Source organism: Triturus cristatus, chromosome 1_2, assembly GCF_964204655.1.
Source record: "Triturus cristatus chromosome 1_2, aTriCri1.1, whole genome shotgun sequence".
Classification (NCBI taxonomy): Eukaryota; Metazoa; Chordata; class Amphibia; order Caudata; family Salamandridae; genus Triturus; species Triturus cristatus.
This window is the reverse complement of record NC_140580.1, coordinates 294,802,795-294,821,752: the sequence shown is the minus strand read 5'-3', so window position 1 is coordinate 294,821,752 and position 18,958 is coordinate 294,802,795. Positions and strand designations below refer to the sequence as shown.

General features: G+C 47.4%; 1 protein-coding gene across 6 annotated transcripts in view; it reads right to left on the bottom strand.

Moving 5' to 3' along the window:
• P4HA1 (prolyl 4-hydroxylase subunit alpha 1) overlaps nucleotides 1-18,958 on the bottom strand; it is a 346,224-nt gene that overhangs the window by 264,573 nt on the left and 62,693 nt on the right. For all 6 annotated transcript variants that reach the window (XM_085603803.1, XM_085603809.1, XM_085603814.1 and 3 more), the window contains exon 5: nucleotides 1,640-1,777. In XM_085603803.1, coding sequence (XP_085459929.1) covers nucleotides 1,640-1,777 — 138 coding nt within the window. The remainder of the gene's footprint in view (nucleotides 1-1,639; nucleotides 1,778-18,958) is intronic.

Sequence of the window (18,958 nt, the reverse complement as noted above, 5' to 3'; positions counted from 1 at the left end):
GTCAAAGCCAGGCCAGATGTATCCAAAATGGATCCCACAGGCCTACATTAATCTGGCCCACACACGTTCCACATAGGCTATACATATGAACAAGCTTCACATAGACTTCAGATGTTACCCAGTTCCTTGCGCTAACTTCCACACAATACTTAACACAAGTGGGCAAATATGCCTTCACTTCAGTAGCTCAGATAAAATGTTCTGATCACATTATGGATTTTAAAAACTCTCTATACTGCCACAACTACTCTGTGCTAAACCCACGTCAGGGTCAGTAGTCAACTGTTAGTAAGCGAGGTAGCGTCTCCCAGTCATAGAACAAGTCCCCAACTTCTTCATGTCAGAGATAGGCCTTGGCCTCTGTACACATGCTGGATTACCTTAGCAGTGCCAAAAATCAAAAGTCAGAATACTACACACACACACACAGCACTAAAGGCAGGGAAACACGTCTGTATGCCAAGCAGAGGACATTCCATTTCAACAATTTCAAACACTCCATTCAAGCTGCATTAAATCATGCCCCAAAACAGCTATGACAATATCGGGGGGTTCAGCAACCTGCTGTCACGGGGCAGCTCCTGCAGCTCCTTAATCAATGCAGCCCAATTCTAAGTCTGAGTTTACTTTGGTAGGCAATACACTATAACTGGGTCTGCTAGGCTGCAACAATCAATTTGTGCCACATCCCCTTTTGTGCCTCTCACCACAAAGCAGGGGGGGGACAGTGCCCCCACGTCCAAAAAGTACTCATTGTTGCCAAACAACATTTATATAAGCGTCATTCAACTTACATGATTTGAGCACAGAGGCACAAGTCAAAAACAGGACATATTCAAGTGCCTCGCTTTCGGAGAAGTCTCCAGATGCTCAACTTGCCCCAAAACGTCCACATCAACATCAGTGCAAACATTACCTTGCAACACCTCCATAGTAAACATTCTACTAGTAGAAATACAGATCATACACCAAGCAGTAACACAAACAATAAAAAAACATATCAAATGCAGAAGGCTCCTATTTGTTGCTTTTATTTTATTGACAAAGAAAAAAAAAACTCACTATCAGAGAACAGAATCTCTCCTTAGCCAACCATAAGAACGTGATTAAAAGTGAGATGTGCTGCATTTAATGGCTTTTACTCTACCACAAAACTATTGCCTAGCTTTGCTCAAGTTACCTCAACAGATTCAATAGAATATTTGCAAAGTGATCTACGATTGAAAGACACTGACAAGAATTCAATACTTCTACATTTTAAAAATGATTTTGATAAGATGGTGCAAATCCAAATCAAGTGACTGCTCTAATAAAGTTTCTCATTAGAGACTTTGGGCAACAAAACTGTGGGAGGCAATGTACCACTACGAATTAACATAGTGACACGGAAGGAAGGGGGTAGCAAGTGGATGTGGAAGTCAGGAAGGGGGCGGGAATCTATGCTTGACTGATGTTCTTTGTTACCTTTGGTTTGTAAGCAAAAATGACACCATTGTATCTGTAACCTCATTGGTAATGATCTACACAAACTAAAATTTATTGTATTAAAAAAAAAGAAAAAAAAAGAAAATTCTCATTAGTGCTTAATAAAAAGGTTTTCATTTACAACAATAGTCTTCACAGAAGGTCTAACAGTCACCTGGGAGGTTTCCTTTGGATAAGGTGTCAGTGTCCAGATTGTATGTGTCCTGGAGACGAAGGAGGGCCTTTGCTGCGCCTGTCTGATCCTCATCATTGGGGAAATGTTGACGTTGAACAGTCAGGTTGGAAATAAATCCTACAATAAAATAAACATGAAGGACAGAAGTCAGATACCAACTGAATTAGACTTCTTACATACACATACTTCTGTTAAAATTTTTGGGGGTCAGTACCTGTCAGAACCCCTTTAAAAGGCCACGGGGCAAGCAGGCGCGACCTGGCCCAACCTTTGGGGTTGAGGCCTTTCACTCGTCATGTCCCAGGGCAAAACCTACTATGAATCCTGAGCAACTGGGCCAAGTACCTCTTCAGCACTTGACTGACGGTAATAGCACGGGTCAAGCATTCCAAGGCTTCTCTGGTTGGGGGAGATGGGGGCGGGGGGGTTTAGATACAGGGGGTGAACACAGGCTCACAACTCAAAATATGTTCAATATCTTATGATAAAGAGTATTTATATACTAACACAAAGTGAAAAAATATGGCATACATAAACAATACACATAGCCCCCTGAAGTCGGGGTTCTAATACTCAATTGGCAGCCAGCACATGTCCCACTGCCTTCTAAAGGTGGTTACTCCCCATTCACTATAGGCAACTTTGATGTTAGGTCCTACTAGCAGCCTGAGTCACACTCGAACTCTTTTAAAAAAGTCAAAGAGTGGACCAAAGCACTTTCTGGCAGGTGAGTTCCTCCTGGAGCTTTCAGCCCCTTGATCAATCCTGCTCTCGTGATCAGGGATTGTACAACCGGAATCTCCGAGAGCATCTCAATCACTTGCACAGAGGCTGCCTTCGAGGAGTAACGCTCGCAACTTTGCAGGAGCAGCAGCTGGGTGCCTTCAGCACTTCTACGTGCTATGTTAGGTTTCCTTAGATCCTTCCCACAGGAGCTGGGAGAAAGGGGAGTTCGGGGGGGGGGGGGGGTCTGAACCTCAGTCAAGGCTTGAGCCCATAAAGGTCACCACGGCAGCATCTCCTCTCAACAGCTTCAACCAAGCTATGATCATTGTCATTCTGGCACACAGGGTCACCACTCCTACTGCATACTCGGCCAATGGTCTGATCAGCACGGCAGCAGGTTCCTCTTCATGGTGGCCCGCTCTGGTAAACGGGGTCACCAACGCTCCAGCTACACAGGCAATGGTCCAATTGGCACAGCAGTCCTCTCCTCGCACCTCTATACAGGGATCCACTCGACGGGATTCCCCACTGGACGTTACTCACTCTCCTCTTCCTCACAGAGCACACTGCGCTTGGAAAGTATGCAGGAACTGGCGCTACAGCAGCAGGTGGTTTTGGATTTTCTATAGGTGATGTTCCCTCACCCAGCTGAGAGACTGGTAGGCCTCAACTCCCCAGTCTTGATCACAGGCAGAAGTCTTGCAGAGCTTCTCCCCCTCATACAACCAGACTGACTGCTTGGCATTTGACAATTTTGGGGGCCTCGACCCCCCCTTCTTATAGTCCATTTCCAGACATTAAATGTGATTTAGGCTCTGATTCTTTGAAGTCTGTGTTGGAGGTCTGCTTCCTTTTGAAGTCCCCTCTCTTCTGCCTAGACTTTCCTCCAGAAAGCAGCCTGTCACAATAGGAGTGGCTCCAAATCTGATAGCTCACAACACAGGCCATGGGAAGGGAATAGAGGTTCCAATCTAGATGTCAGCCACTGTGATAAGTGTTTCAAAAGGACATCCCAGGGCCTCTGCCCTAATCTTTACGATTCTCTTAACAGCCGCATCTCCTTCCAGAGATATGTCCAGGCCCATTTCCCATGACTTCTCTCTTAATCAAAGAGCAGCCTTTGTTGAAGTGCACTGTGTTCTTCCTCCAGTGTGTGTATCCCACCTAGATCATAGGAATGCAGCAATCCAAAAATCTTTCTAGGGATGAAAGGGAGGGTGATGTGTTCCTCTACCTCCTTTCGCATGCTCGTCCAGTAAGCCCTGGGACTACCAAAATGGAACTCAGAATCTTCCATGTACTGTACCATTCACAGGCACACGTGGACCAAGCACATGCATACAATACACATGCACTGTACAGCACTATATGCTAACTTGATGAAGATCAAGGGTGGATTAGGCACACAGCAGCAAAACCTTACATGAGTTGGCCTGTAGGCATCACTCCAGTGACAAGAAAAAAGAAAACAAAAGAGAAAAAAGAAAAGAAAAGGCCTGTTCACTTCTTCTGATCACTACACAGTATGCTACCACCACTATACTCATGCTAGTTAACTCCTGGCAGAAGCATTAGCCTTTCACCACCTGAGACAGGCCTATGTCATCAAGCACACACAATCTGCGTTCACCCATGGCAACAAAAATCAGCATCCAGACATCATTGCAGCTGGAGCACTCATGGCAGGGGTACTCTTCCTTCACCATGCGAGGGACTGCTCCGTCCCAACAGTACCTATCAAAAGGAGTCATCTTCTCTTTGAGGGATTGAGGACTGTTGAAAACAAAATAAGACTTCAAAACAATAAATTATACAAAAGTAAAAAGATAGAGATAGTCAGAGGCAAAAATAGCAGAAATTACTTCATTAAGTGCAAGGCACAACAATCTATTCCTGAAAGCTAACATCCAGTTTTTAAAGTATGTAACCTTTTTACAGTTTTTAAGAGAGACTACGGGTCTGTAGGTTTAGAACCAACTTTAACAGCTGTAAAATATTTGTATCCACCACACAAAGATTGCCAGATTTTCAGTATATTTGGTGAGCACACAAAATGATACTACCGTCCCCATCCACTTGCGACATGCATTATTGGAATAGAAAAACTGCAGTATGCTTTTGTGCTTTAATATATGGTGAAGTCAGAAACATTTATTTATTTGATGTGAAGTTGCCCCAGATTCCTTTCAACAACAGAATGTTTTGTAGGAGTCATTCCAAGTCCTGGGACACTTGTTCAGTGGTTTTAAGACTAGTATAGGATGCAGGGAGTGGCTCTTAAACATGAGAAGTTGGCAGAATACCCTGCTCTGCCAGGTTTTCCTCCCACTGTACCTTTATTTTATACACGCTTCAACTCTGCCTGCAGAAAATAAAAAGGTTACTGCAATTCGGAAGGATATGGAGGGGGAGCTAGCTAGTTATCAAGCACCACTTACCAGACCAACTAAACTAGATGGAGTAGGAACAGAAACTACATGACATAGAATGTCAATGGGCGCCATAAAAAATAGGAAACTAAGGATCATCAATCAATCAATCAGAGAATTGTAAGAGCACTGCTCACCCGTTAGGATCTCAAGGCGTGGAGGGGGGGGGGCACGCAGATCTGTTTAGCCGAAGAGCCAGGTCTTGATGGTCTTCCTGAAGGTGTTCAGGGAGGGGGCGCGTCCGATGTCTGCCGTTAGCTCGTTCCAGGTCTTGGCTGCAATGTGAGAGAAGGATCTTCCACCTGCTCTGGCTCTGTGGATTCGCGGGGTTTCGGCCAGTGAGAGGTTAGAAGATCATAGGATTCTTTCGGGCATGTGGAAGTTGATTCGGTCATTTAGGTATTTGGGTCCGTTGTTGTGTAGGCATTTGTAGGCGTGAGAGGATTTTGAAAGTGACTTTTCTCCACGACGAGCCAGTGGAGACTTCGTAGGTGTTGGCTGATGTGTTCGTGTCGGGGGATGCTGAGGACGAGTCTGGCAGCTGTGTTCTGTATTGTCTGGAGTTTGCGGAGTAGGGACTTGTTGATGCCGGTGTAGAATGCGTTTCCATAGTCCAGTCTGCTGGTGATGAGTACGTGGGTGACTGTCTTCCTTGACTCAGGGGGGATCCATTTGAAGGTCTTGCGGAGGATGTGGAGGGTGTTGAAGCAGCTGGAGGTGACTGCGTTGACCTATCAATTCATGGTGAGTAATGAGTCGAGTACGATGCAGAGGTTCTTGGCGTGGTCTGAGGGGGTAGGTGGGCTTCCAAGGGCGGTCGGCCACCAGGTGCTGTCCCATGCAGAAGGGGTGGTACCGAGGAGGAGGACTTCTGTCTTCTCGGCGTTGAGCTTCAGCAGGCAACTGTTGGTCATCCAGACCGCGACGTCTTGCATTCCTTTCTGGAAGTTGAGGTTGGCAGTGGTGGGGTCTTTGGTGAGGGAGAGGATGAGCTGGGTGTCGTCGGCGTAGGCTACAATGTTGAGGCCGTGTTGACAGACGATGGCTGCGAGGGGGGCCATGTAAATGCTGAAGAGGGTGGGCTCAGGGATGAACCCTGTGGGACTCTGCAGGTAATTTTCGTGGGGTCGGAGAGGAAGGGTGGAAGTCTGAACCTTTGGCTTCTTCCGGTGAGGAATGATCGGATCCAGTCCAGGGCTGTTCCTTGTATGCCTGTGTCGTGTAGTCTGGCGACTAGTGTGCGGTGGGAGACGGTGTCGAAGGCCGATGATAGGTCGAGTAGGATGAGGGCTGCGGAGTGGCCTTGATCCAGGAGGGTGCAGATGTCGTCTGTGGCGGCGAGTAGGGAGGTCTCTGTGCTGTTGCTTCGGAACCCGGATTGGGATGGGTCGAGGACGGCGTTCTCTTCAATGAATCATGTCAGTTTCCTGTTGACAGTTTTCTCTGCAACTTTGGCTGCGAAGGGGAGGAGTGAGATTGGCTGATAGTTCTTGAGGTCGGTGGGGTCAGCTGTGGGCTTCTTGAACAGGGGTCATAGAATACCTACAACTCTGAGGCCCATTTGATAATCCTGATAGAAAGGCATATGATCAACATGGAATGTGAGAGACTATTCGAAAGGGAGAAATAGGTTCAGAAGAGGATTTGGACGAACCAGCAATATTTATCCAAAATGGTAACCATTTGGATTAATGGTAATACAGAAGTACTTGAAACTAAAACACAAAATACAGGTAGATGGATTATGGCCATGCTTTAAATTTATCATATTAATATATGTGTTGGATAGTACAGTCTAAAAATAGATTACCAAAAGACATTAACATCTCTAATCTAATTTAGAGAACTGTACTGCACACAATATTATGGAAGGCGTTTTCAATACACTACTTGATGATGAGCTGGATAGATCCACAAGCGCTACAGCATTAACTCCCCGAGAGAATCTAAGTTAATTAAGACTATAATACAAGGCTTGGGTTTGTGCACTCTTTAGAGAGTACATGCTGGAACACAAAGGGGATATACATTTCACAGTAAAAAGCATGGCCATTTCTTCAGGATTGACTACTGGTTCCTCAACCTTATGCCTTAAGACTGGGTATAAGACACAGCATATACCCAAGTGTCTATCTGAGCATTCTGCTATGTTTGGAAATATTAAACCACACACAAAGCCTAGGTGGCCAATGGCTAGTAGACTACTAGCACACGATAAGTGAACATCAATCCACAAATAACCCCCCCCCTCCCGAGGCCACTTTATTCGGATCACAGGGGGAGCCTGAAGGACCCCACAGTCTCTGCCTGCTCCCCACCTCCTGCGGGGCCAGGCTTTGCTTTTACACACAGGAAGCTGCTGACATGCAGCTCCCTGTGTGTAAAAGCAAAGTGCTCCACTTTGACCAAGAAAGAGCAAAATGCTCTTGCTTGCTCAAAGCGTAGCACTGTTTGCTATGGCATGGCATGCCATAGCCAACTGCAATGTTCCGGGGGTTGGAACCCGGGACACTGCTGGAGCCGGCCCTGGGGGGTGGTGGTCCACAGGGCCTGCCCGCTTTTTTTTTTTGTTTTTTAATAAAGTATTTTCCCCGGGGAGGTAGCAGTCCCCAGGGCAGCGGGGCGGGGGGGGGGGGGGCGGGGGGTGAGGCCGTACGGCCTCCCCCGTTCTACTTACAATTTAAAAAAGGTGCGCCCAGAGGAGGAAGTGGTCCCCAGGTTGGGGGGGGGGGGGGTCCATGATGCCCCTCTACATAATTGCAATTAGCCACAGAGAGGTGGCGGTCCTTGGGTCTGCGGGCGGGCCCAGTGGGCAACTCTTCTAGATTATATTATTACGGGCGACCCAGCCGTGAAGTTGCACCACCTCGGGATACTTGCGGGCCGCAGCAGCTTCATTTGGGGTAGCATGATGCTGTTTCACAGATTCGTATTTCTGAAGGCAATACCTGATGTTGGTTGCATTGGCACGCAGTCTTGGGGCAAACCCACATGGTTGAAACAGGAACCACCTTTCCCAGGATCCATAGCACTGGCTTGTACTCACCCGAGTATAATGATGTCTATTTGGGAATAAATTGGTATGAGAGGCTTGCTGCATTTTCTTACGTGCTGCCTTTGAGAAAGGGATGGTTATTCCGAAACGAGTCAGGCTTTCTACCGCTTTGATATGCAAGTCACCTAGAGTGCTCTCTATGGATATTTCTGCCTGTGAAAGAGTCCACTTCGCCTGGGGGCAACTCTTTTGGAATATATATATATACACATACACATACACACATACATACATACACCCTCATATTTAGGCTGAGGGAGAGGGGGTTGTGTCCCCCCTCCCCAAAGGAATTCGGATAGGGTACCCAGGGACTATTCCCCTTCACCTTACTAATGCTATTCAGCCCTGAGGATGTGGTTCCTAGGACAACTAGTAGACAGGGAGGGGGCTGTGTGTCACCTGCTCTTCATTTAAAATTTTAAAAAATGGCCCCAGGGAAGGGGTCCGCCAGGGCAGCTACTCCAATGGCTGGGGTTAGCTGCCCGCAGGGGGTTGTCTTTATGTATGGTAAAGAAATATTACATTACAAAACCCTGGAAATTCACAGAAAAAAAAATGATGGTTAAAGTACTGTTATAGTAAGGTGAAAGTTTCATTGACATCTAAAGGTTGTGAATGTACAAAACCACTGAAATCCACCAGCTATAGTTATCTTAAGTAACTATAACTCGTACCCTGAGGTAACTATAATCCGCACCCCCGCCATGCAGTTTTCATCAAACATTTCATTCCAAATATTGCAGTGATGTTATCAATGATGTCATGTGTGTTGTAATATGTATGTTAATTAGAAGTGCATGGTGAGCCACTGGAATATATGGCTCACACATACACACAAAAAAACTGAAAGAAAATCTTTACTGTTTTTCTAGAGCAAAACACATGTACCAGGGCTGCCTTGTATTCATTCCAGGTTAGCTTGGATGGCATTTTACCAATCCAAAGCTGTAATACTGTGCCTGGAGTGATAAGGCTTTCATCATTTTTCAGGTCGGCATGGATGTTATTTGCCAATACTATGTCTAAAGACTTTGTTGTGAAAATGGCAAAAGGCTTTGTCACTTTCTAGCTCAGGCGTAGATAGCACAGTGCTAATCCTATGCTTTGAAACTTTGACATTCGGTTACCAGAATCAGATTGTCAATCTTGTTGTAAGATGTTTGTTACAAAAGGAGCTGCTCTCCACTTAAACTAGGGAATTACCTAAAGTTCACTACTTCCTTTTTTGCACAACGTATGCAACACCCTAAGGCTGAAAGGATGTCATCTTGATAGAGATTGAGTTATATAATAATCGATAAACTTTACTCGGTCATCAGACCATAAAAGTACAAAGTGCATATATACAACCCAGTAAAAATTTAAAATAGTAAAACCCATCATAAGCTTAAAAAAAATCATCATTACCATAAACCTTAAAATCAGTACAATAATCACTATAAAAACACCAGTGAATCAGTTCAAGATGCCCAATACAAGAATGGAGCAGGCTATTTAAAACTGTATTGCTAAAGGGTAGTGCAAATATGATGTTGTAATTATGGTTCCACTACATAAGAAGACAGAATATCAATGCCCAATGGTTCGCTCAATAATAATGTTCCCTCATGTTTAAGCTCTGTTTCTCCGCCAAAGTCTGGGCATGTTAGGATAGGATCAAGGTAGGGCTCTTGGCCTGCCTTCTTAAGCTCCACATATGGCCCAGGAACTTCGCAGTTGTGCACACCAATGATGGTCTAGTGTCTGATTTTAGTATGCGCACAGCTGCACCGGAGTTGCGAGTTCCAAGCGGTTTACAAAAGAGGGTGAGCCATTTTGCCCTGGGTCTAGAATATGCACGGCAAACAAAAAAAACGTGGCCAACTGATTTAATCAGGGAATGGCAGCAGGAACAGTCTTTAGTCTGGGAAGCATTACATGACCAAGAATTTGTAGATGAATATACTGGCAAGGAGCCATGCCTGAATTGAGTGTACAATATTTTTTAGTGCCTGGCACCTTGATGAGGTCAAGATAGCCTTCTTGTAAACAGCTTGGCTTAAAATCTATACATTCCTCGGTTAGTCTGCCCCACTTGCTAGCCATTGATTCAATCTGCACTACCCAGTCCCAATACAATACTTGAATTTGTTTTAGTAAGTGGTACTGGGCAGTTGATGTTATGCCCCCTTAGCCCAATGCTGGTGATGAGGTTCCCAATGTTTTTAATCCATCCCATTTTGTTCAATGTATCTAGTGAGCAAACCTTGTCTAGAGCGGCTACATATGGGGACAGTTCTGGGGTGGATAAAAGCCTCTGCCAGAATAGAAGCGGGCGGAGCTTCACTAGATCATAATTGGTTTTATGCCCATGTCCAGTTTTATGGGGCAAAGTTGTGTACTCAATGGAAGGGACACTAAGTTCCTGAGAAACAAGTTCTCAGACGCTGTTAAGTCGCTCATTTCTTCAAAGCCCTAGAGCTCTGCCCCATAAAGGGCACTGCTTACACCCTTGCTTTTGTATAGCTCCAGGGCTGGTGCAACTGGTTGTGTATAGGAGCAACAGTGTTCCTTTCTTAAAGACCCAGCTATCTGTAAAAACTTAAGATGGGCCTTATTTAAGTGCTGTTTCCAGGCCATTCCTTCAAGCAGTTTAATGCACAGCAATTCAAAGCTACTCACTCTCTAGGGGGATGTTGTTTAGAGTTAAGCACCCTTTAAAAGATTTAAGGGGGTTCAACATCATCGGTTTGGTCTTAAAGGTGGTAATTTTAAGACCCTCTAATCACAGAATCGATTTAATAAGATTTGCAGCCCCATAGGTGTTTTAGATACGAGGAGGGTATCATCTGCGAAACGCAGGAGGTGCGCATTTCTGTTTCCCTAGGCAGGGCACTTCCGCTGGAATTGCTGCTAGAAATTCCACAACTTGGTTGATGTATAACAAGAACAATGTTGGGGCCAAGACACAGCCCTGGCGGACACCGCACATGATTTTAACAGGATCAGTGACTTGTCCCTGTTCACCCCATCTCACCCTGGCCAAGTTCTCTACATGAAGATTTATAAATAAAGACGGGATTTCTATGGCCATCCCCATCAGGACCTGCCAAGGCTTGCCCCTGGGCAGGATGTCAAATGCAGATTTCAGATATATAAAATGCCACGTAAAGACTCCCCTTGTCCAGTGTTACCACCTTCCAATAAAGTAAAAGAAAGCAGAAGACCTGATCAATTGTTCCAGTTTTCTGACGGAATCCTGCTTGCAGCGGGGACAGAATACGATTATCGGCCATCCAATCTTGGATCCTTACAAGGAGGGAGCGACAGAATACTTTTTGGATGCAATCAATCAGGCTAATGGGCCGATAATTGGCCGGATTGCTCAGGTCACCCTTTTTAAAGATGGGGTTCACTTCAGCTCCCTACCAAGATGCGGGAATAGGGCCCCCCCCCAGCAATGTTATTAAAGAGTGCCATTATATATGCAGCCCAATTATCCTTATCAGAGCAGAAGAGATATCCCAGAATCCTATCCAGCCCGGATGCTTTGGCAGGAACAATCGCCTCTATAGAGGCCAAAATGTCCTTCTTAGAGAACCAAAGACTTGGCATTCAATTAGTTAAGTCAACACAAGGTTGCCCTAAAGTGGGACAGAAGATGTTCTTGTACAATGCACCAAAGTGCTCATACCATGTGTTGGCCGTGATATTATTAGCTAGGGGAGGTGAATTTTCGTAATTGCACTTCGCCACAAGTGCCCAGAATTTCCTAGTGTCTGGTTGGGAACAAGACTCCCCGAGTTCGCTCCACTTCTTCTCATCCCAGCGCTTGCTTGAGATATTTTGTAGAGCCTCCTTAGATCACGTGTCGGGGGGTATATTCTTGGATGTGGCCAATCGTCTCCTTAGGGACCTATATTCCTGTGTAAACCATGAGTTCGCCTTAATTACTTCTGTTTTGAGCTAGGGTTATACGGAGGTGCAGTAAAATTTCAAGCTAGATGGACAAAAAACTTTGCATGCATGGCGCTGATATTCACCGATTAACTCAGCTCATCTGTTGGGGATCGAATCACAACCAGGTGTGCCTCGAGCTCCATTTTTATGATGTTAAGTTTAGACTCATTCCTCATGATCGTTGGCTATTTAAGGCGATGCTTGTCATTCGAGGGTACCACCTCCTTAGTAGTCAATTTGTTTTTGTCTAAACTGCCATTTTCGCCCCAGGGGAACTCTAGTCAGGCTGAACGGGTTGTAGGCACTTTCAGGGTTGTTAGCTATGGCCATATCGATAACAGTTGGCCATAACTTAAGGTCCACAAGAGTATAATTTATACGACTGGCACCAGAAGGGCCAATAAAGGTCAACCCCCCCCCCCCCTCTGTCTAAATGTGTTCTTCCATTTGTGGCCCGCAACCTACATGCTAGTGTCAGTGTGTTCAATTGCAGGGAGGAATACGACCACTTCTTTATGAGGGGAGGTCAAGGGATGGAACTGACCAAAATTTGCCCTACTCGTTAACGTCATGGATATCCTCCCCATCAAGAGGCTCAAAAGTTACGTTAAGATCACCACCTATAATTAGTGGTAGTCCAAACTGCCTTGCATCCAACAACTCATCTAAGGTTTGCAAGGTGGGAGGTTTGCCGCCTCATGTGCCTCTCGCATAGACATCATAGAAGTCTATACTCTTCCCTAGACTAGGTGGCGCACATGCAAGATGGCCGCACAAGTGTGAGGCTCCGGCAGCCCGATAAACTAATCCTTTTTTTATCCAGCTTAATGGTCTCCTCACTGCTTGGGAACGTTGTTTGCCAATAGTTATAAGCTGGCTGCAGACTCGCTGAGAAAACCGACGATTTTCGACCGACCCTGCTACTGATGTGGCACCGCAAAGATTTGACCGAGGAAGAGGGCGGAGTGGCGAGGCGATCTAGAGTGGCCTCAGTCGCTACGAGAGTCCGCTGCTGCCCGCGCGGAGCCCAGGCCCGGAGGAGCAGATATGGCGGCGGTGAAGAATATATTGTGCTGGAATCCTAAGCGGCCCGAACACAGCATTATACCTGGGGGTGAGGGATTCCGCCTGTTGCAGCACCGGCAGGGGAGGCCTCGACCCGCATCGCGGCGGAGGGCAGAAGGAGGGTGACGGGAGCATTGCTGGCGGCGACTGACATAGGCTCCGGCACAGGGAGAGGAAAATCCCTGCAGCTGCCTGGTGAGTGGAGACGGCGCCTGGAGGAGTGCCGGGGGGACTGTGCAGCACTTGCGATCTCCGGGCCCAGATGACCGGCGCTCACTGTATGCATCTGCGGGCCTTCCCGCCTTGCTGCGTTGGTGGAACAGCCCGTTGCTGACAGGATACTCCAGTATATAGGAGGTTGGCCTGAATCTCACTTGCGGACCATACTGCGGCACGGAAGGGGAGCAATTAACTCGGCGGTGCAGCCTACAACACCAGCCCGGTCCCCAAGGGCACCTTGGATAGAGGTTGGAGGTACGGGATCGCCTATTGTTGTAGTCTTCCTGAGTGGATATGGGCGGCTCAGCCTCCCTGAACTGGAGCTGTGGCAGGAAGAAGCACTAACGGTCACCATCCTGAGAAATGCGGGGCTGACACTATGCCTTCACCAATTGGTCGCAGCTGAGATTGTTGGGACTGCGAGGACCTAATCCTGGGGGCCACGTCGCTCTGAAAGGTGAGGCTCCTGATACAGAGCACTGCTGGAGACCATGCCTGGCACTCCCCCCTCAAAACGCACTGGGTATTCATGTGGCGCCTGGGCTGGTGATGACTAACCTCTAATTAACGTGCTAATATATAGAGCAACTGTCGCCATGGCTGCCCCTCCATGTAGAGTTTGAGAGCTGCCCTTGTTGATATCAGCCCTATTTGCAAATCATGCGCACCCTGGTACACGGGAATTGTGGTGCGGGGTCTAGCGTGGATCGGCCTGCGGCGGACTAATTGTGCTACAGGCGCTACGCGACTAAGGAGGTGCGAAAGGAATAGTGTGCAAGCAAGACTGTTGCTGAATGTTTGAAGTAGCGGTGGATCCCCTGCTGTGCCTCGTCGCGCTATCCTGTACTGGTCACCTCGTGTGTGGTTTATTGTAGTGGGCACTGACAAACCACTCGAATGGAGGTTGGAGTATACAAGTAGGTTGGAGGCGCATCACATAACAGCAGACATATACGCAGTCATGGGCAAGTCCCATACTAGACAGCCGAAGCTGAATTTTGAGGCCACGAAAAGAGTCCCGAGCCTTACCAGATGATCGGGACGTAGACAAAAGAGCTGAAGCCCAGGGAGGGGCGATGCCACAAGATACCGACGTGCAGAGTATCCTGCAAGAGGTCAGACAGGGGTTCTCCATCATTGTGGATAAGGTGGACAGAATGTCGACACGAATAGACGCCATTGCACATAAGCTGGAGGGGCATGATGACCATATAAAGGAAGCAGAACGGCGTGTCTCGGACGCAGAGGACATGACATCCAGACATACAACACAGTTAGCCCACATGGATAACGTTCTAAAGCTTATCGCTGCAAAGAATGAGGACTTCAAAGCGCGCAGCAGGCGCAATAATATTCGCATATTAGGAATTCCTGAGTCGACCAACAAAGGGAAAATGGAAGAATATGTTGAGAAACTGCTGTTGTCTGCGATTGGATCAGAGTCCTTCTCCAACCAGTTTATTGTAGAACGGGCCCACGGATCTCTTGAGCCGCGACCTCTGCCTGGCAGCGCTCCACAGCCCATTATAGCCAGGCTTTTGAACTACAGGGACCGGGATGTGACTTTGCGAGTTGCAGGAAGTAAACAGACTCTGTCTTATGATGGGAACACGTTCTCCATCTACCTGGATTTTACGCCAATAGTCCAGGAAGAGTGGCGCAAATTTATGGATGTTAAGAATAAGCTGCGGAAAGCACAAATAGATTATGCGCTATTGTATCCTGCGCGGCTTAGGGTTACTCATCAGGGCAAACAACACTTTTTTACCATGCCACAGCAGGTGGAAGAATTTCTCAAGCTTATCAGGCGCACGAGTCGCACTGATGGAAGCATTGTGGCATCACAGCGATCAGCATCGTCCGGAGCGAGAGATGATTCGCAATGACTCAGGCCCTTTGCATAGCTGTTTTAATTATAGCCTGTGTTGTGCAAACCATTTGGAGATAGGATTTACAGTAAGAGACACATGATCTTTTGAGATGAGGGCCCATTCTGATCAATACCCACTGTGCATGGGGCACCCTCAGCCCGTACGAGCCCAGCTCGGCCATCAGCGATGGGCTCCATGGGTGAGAGGTACCTGTGCTGCCGCCTAGGAATGGCCCCCAATGGGTGTCCCCCGGGGAATGTTCAATGCATATTCATTGCAGGGGCTGTAATGTTTTTGTTTACGTTGGGATTAGGGGAGGGCGGGTGGGTGAACATTTCTGGCAGGTTGGGGTTGCTTCAGTGGGTGGGGGAGGGGAGAAGGGGGGTATGTTGTGTTATTTGTATGACAATCATCCATCAGGACTCTTTCTTCGTCGATTCGGAGACGATAACAATTGCATTAGAGTGTGAGCATACTACGCAAATTAAGGTATTGATCTGTTATAGAGTACAGAGCATGGAGGGCCTCTTGGAGGGCATAACTCAAGTTGATAGCAAATGTCATGAAATATGACTGATAGAGATTCTGAAACATTAAATATTATCACATGGAATGTCAGGGGCATGGGGGACCCGAGGAAGAAAAGACACATATTAGCGTATCTGGACAGGCACAGAGTGCACATAGCCATGTTGCAGGAAACGCACCTCACTCCCCAAAAACCGAACAACTTTGCAAACAAATGGGCGGAGTATAGAATCTTCTCCTCCTATTCATCCTATGCGAGGGGTACGGTAATCCTTATTTAAAAACAGATACCATTTCACCTAGCAGGAGCCACTTGTGATTCGCAGGGACGATACTGCCTGGCATGGGGGAGACTAGGCTCGGTCTCAGTCACGCTAGCCTGTTGATATGGACCAAATATGGATGCACCCGAATTTTTCACCTTGTTATGGGCTAAGATATTCGATATCGGCTCTAGTCACATTATCTGGGGGGGGGGGGTGGGGGGGGGGGGACTTTAATGTAACATATGACCCCATGCCTGGATAGATCACATCCTGCCCCTCATCATTATACCAAAGCGCGCATAATTCTCCAAGATACCATAACCGCCTTTCAATTGATTGATGCTTGGAGACTCACCCACCCACACGCAAGAGAGGGAACGCATTACATGGCACGGGCAGCGTCATGGGCACGGCTAGACTATTGGTTGGTGTCCCAAGGGTTGGGCCCAGCGATAGTTCAAGTGCAGCATCTAGCTAGAACATACTCGGATCACGCCCCGGTTAGAATCACGCTGGCGTCCTCAGAATTCTACATGCCGCGCAGGGCTTGGCGACTGCATGCTCCCATTTTGCTAGACACAGTCTTCCAGGCAGAGCTGCGAGAGGAAATAAAAGATTTGACGCGTAACAAAGGCTCGGTGGACAGTGTGGAAACCATTTGGGAGGCGTTCAAAGCCACGCTCCGGGGGTTCTGTATTGCAAAAGGGTCGGGTGTGCTAAAACACATAACCAACACATTGCGTAGACTGGAGGTGGGGCTTAAGTCGTTGGAAGCACAATTAGCCACGGGCCCGAGCAGTGTCACAACTCAAGTTTAGGGAGACACTCACGGAATATATGGATGCAGCGCAGAGGGAAGTTCCGGGGTAAATTCTGGGTGGCCCGCTGTTACGGGGAGGGAGATAGACCTGGTAAGGCGTTGGCACAAACGATCAGGAAATCTCGCTACTCATATTATGTGATGGAGCTTGAGGATATAGACGGGATGGTTTATTGCGATACGCCAACATCCTTAGTGCATTTGCGCAACATTATAACCGATTATACACCACCCAGAGGAGGGACGACCTGGAGTTGGAGAGTTATTTGGGAGATGTAGCGCTAGGCTGGCTGAGTGATAGGCAACGGGAATTCTTATGTGCACCATTTGAGCTGGACATGGTCAGGGATGCTATTATGAGCATGCAATCGGGGAAAGCCGCGGGAACGGATGATATCCCGATAGAGTTTTACAAAACATACATAGATCTACTGGCCCCCATCTTACGTGAGGTGTATGAAGAATCACTAGAGGTTGGCTGTCTGCCTGCATCCATGAGGGAGGCTATTATCGTCTCACTTTTGAAGCCTGGGAAATCGCCCCGGCAATGTGACTCCTATAGGCCGCTTTCCCTCCTTAACTTTGACGCTACAATACTGGCCAAAATCATTGCCACTCGACTGAGTCTGCTAATGGAAAACCTGATCCTCCCAGATCAGTCGGGCTTCGTGCCCGGGAGAGCCACCTCTCATAATTTACGAACACTTTTTGCTATTCTAAATAATGTCTCGCCTGATTTGCCATTGGCTGCTGGGGTTTTTTGACGCCACTAAGGCTTTTGATTCCATTGAATGGGACTATATCTTTGGGGTTATGCTGCGGATGGGTTTCCCACCCCTCTTCCTCTCATGGATTCGGCCATTATACCAATTGTCGGTTGCTAAAGTGCTCATTAATGGCCACACATCCCAGACCTTCCAAATTACTAGAGGCACCCCTTGCTTTTCGCCCTTGCAATAGAGCCTTTGGCGGCGAAACTGCGGCAGCACCACAATGACAAGGCTTTACGGTGTAATATGCGGCAAATACTTATCTCTATATGCAGACGATATTAAGCTATATATACGGGACCCGCAACAAAATATGAACCCGATACTAAGAGAATTTATAATATTTGGGACACTATCAGGGATTTAAATTAATTGGGGGAAGTCTTGCATTTTCCCACTGACGACTGCAACGGATCGCTTATCCCTTAGAGTGGTGTGATGAAGAGCTGAGGTATCTGGGAATTCGGGTCACTAAAGATAGGAAGGAACTCATGCGCTTGAATTATGGAACTGCAAAGACTTGCATAACTGAAAATGTTAACCGCTGGATAGCTCTTCCCCTTGTCATGCCCCGTGATCCGGATCGACAGACGGTCCAGTATATAAGGACCTAAGACGCGTACGAACGCGCTTAGCGTTCTAGCTTGATGCCCTGGTTTCCGTCTTCACGTAGCTTGCCTGACTTCCGGATAGAACTTCCCGTTTCCGTTGTCGCGCTAGTGAGCGCCGAGCCTTCCCGGGTTCTGCCCGTGTGTTCTGTGTCTTTCTACAGACACCTTACAGCCGTGATTTGCGAGCCCCTCTGCCATCTGGAGGCTCGCTTCTGCTTTAGAAGCATCTTTGATTCCCGCCAAATGAGTACCGAGTGAGTGCCAGTCCTCTTCCTTCCCCGGGGCTGCTGCGTCGTGGGGGTGCTCACTCCTGGGTGGTGGTTGGGTGTTGACACGTGTATATCCCACTCACCTTGCCCTCTGATCCCCTCTCTGAGGTTAAGGGGTTCCCGAACTCCTCTCACCAGTACATGTCTTTTGTTTATTACACTGATCAGTAGCGTCCTCCTCTACTGATCATTTCGCCCTAGTTGTATCGTATCCTCAGCTTAGTCCACACACTTCCTACCCCTCTTCGTACCGGTTCAGCCCTTCACCTTCCTCTCTTCAGTGGTGCCGGTCTTCCCCTGAGACAGAAGATCGATTTATCCATAGGGGACGCTAGCGTGGACCACGCCATAGTGACCAGAGTTCTTCTGAAGCACGGTAACAGCGCTGTGCGCTACTCTTTTTACTTGCACTTAGGAATACAGCACTGGGTGGGCGAATATAATTGCTATTGTTTGGTCTTTCTCCCTAGGAGTTATCCTATACTCAAAAAGCCTTTCGTTATTACCTTCCATGTGGAAATAGAGGGACGCATTTGTATATCATCCTAGTGAGTAAGAGGCCGATAAGAATTGTGTACCAAATTTAATGTTACAGGAAGACCACTCACCGAATTGTTTATCTTATAGGGTGTAAGAATTAGAAGCCGGCTTGCTCCACGCCTGCCCCCGTACTTAGTCCCTTACAGATCCAGTGGAGGTGACACCTTCTTATGCTAAAACAAGACCCCAG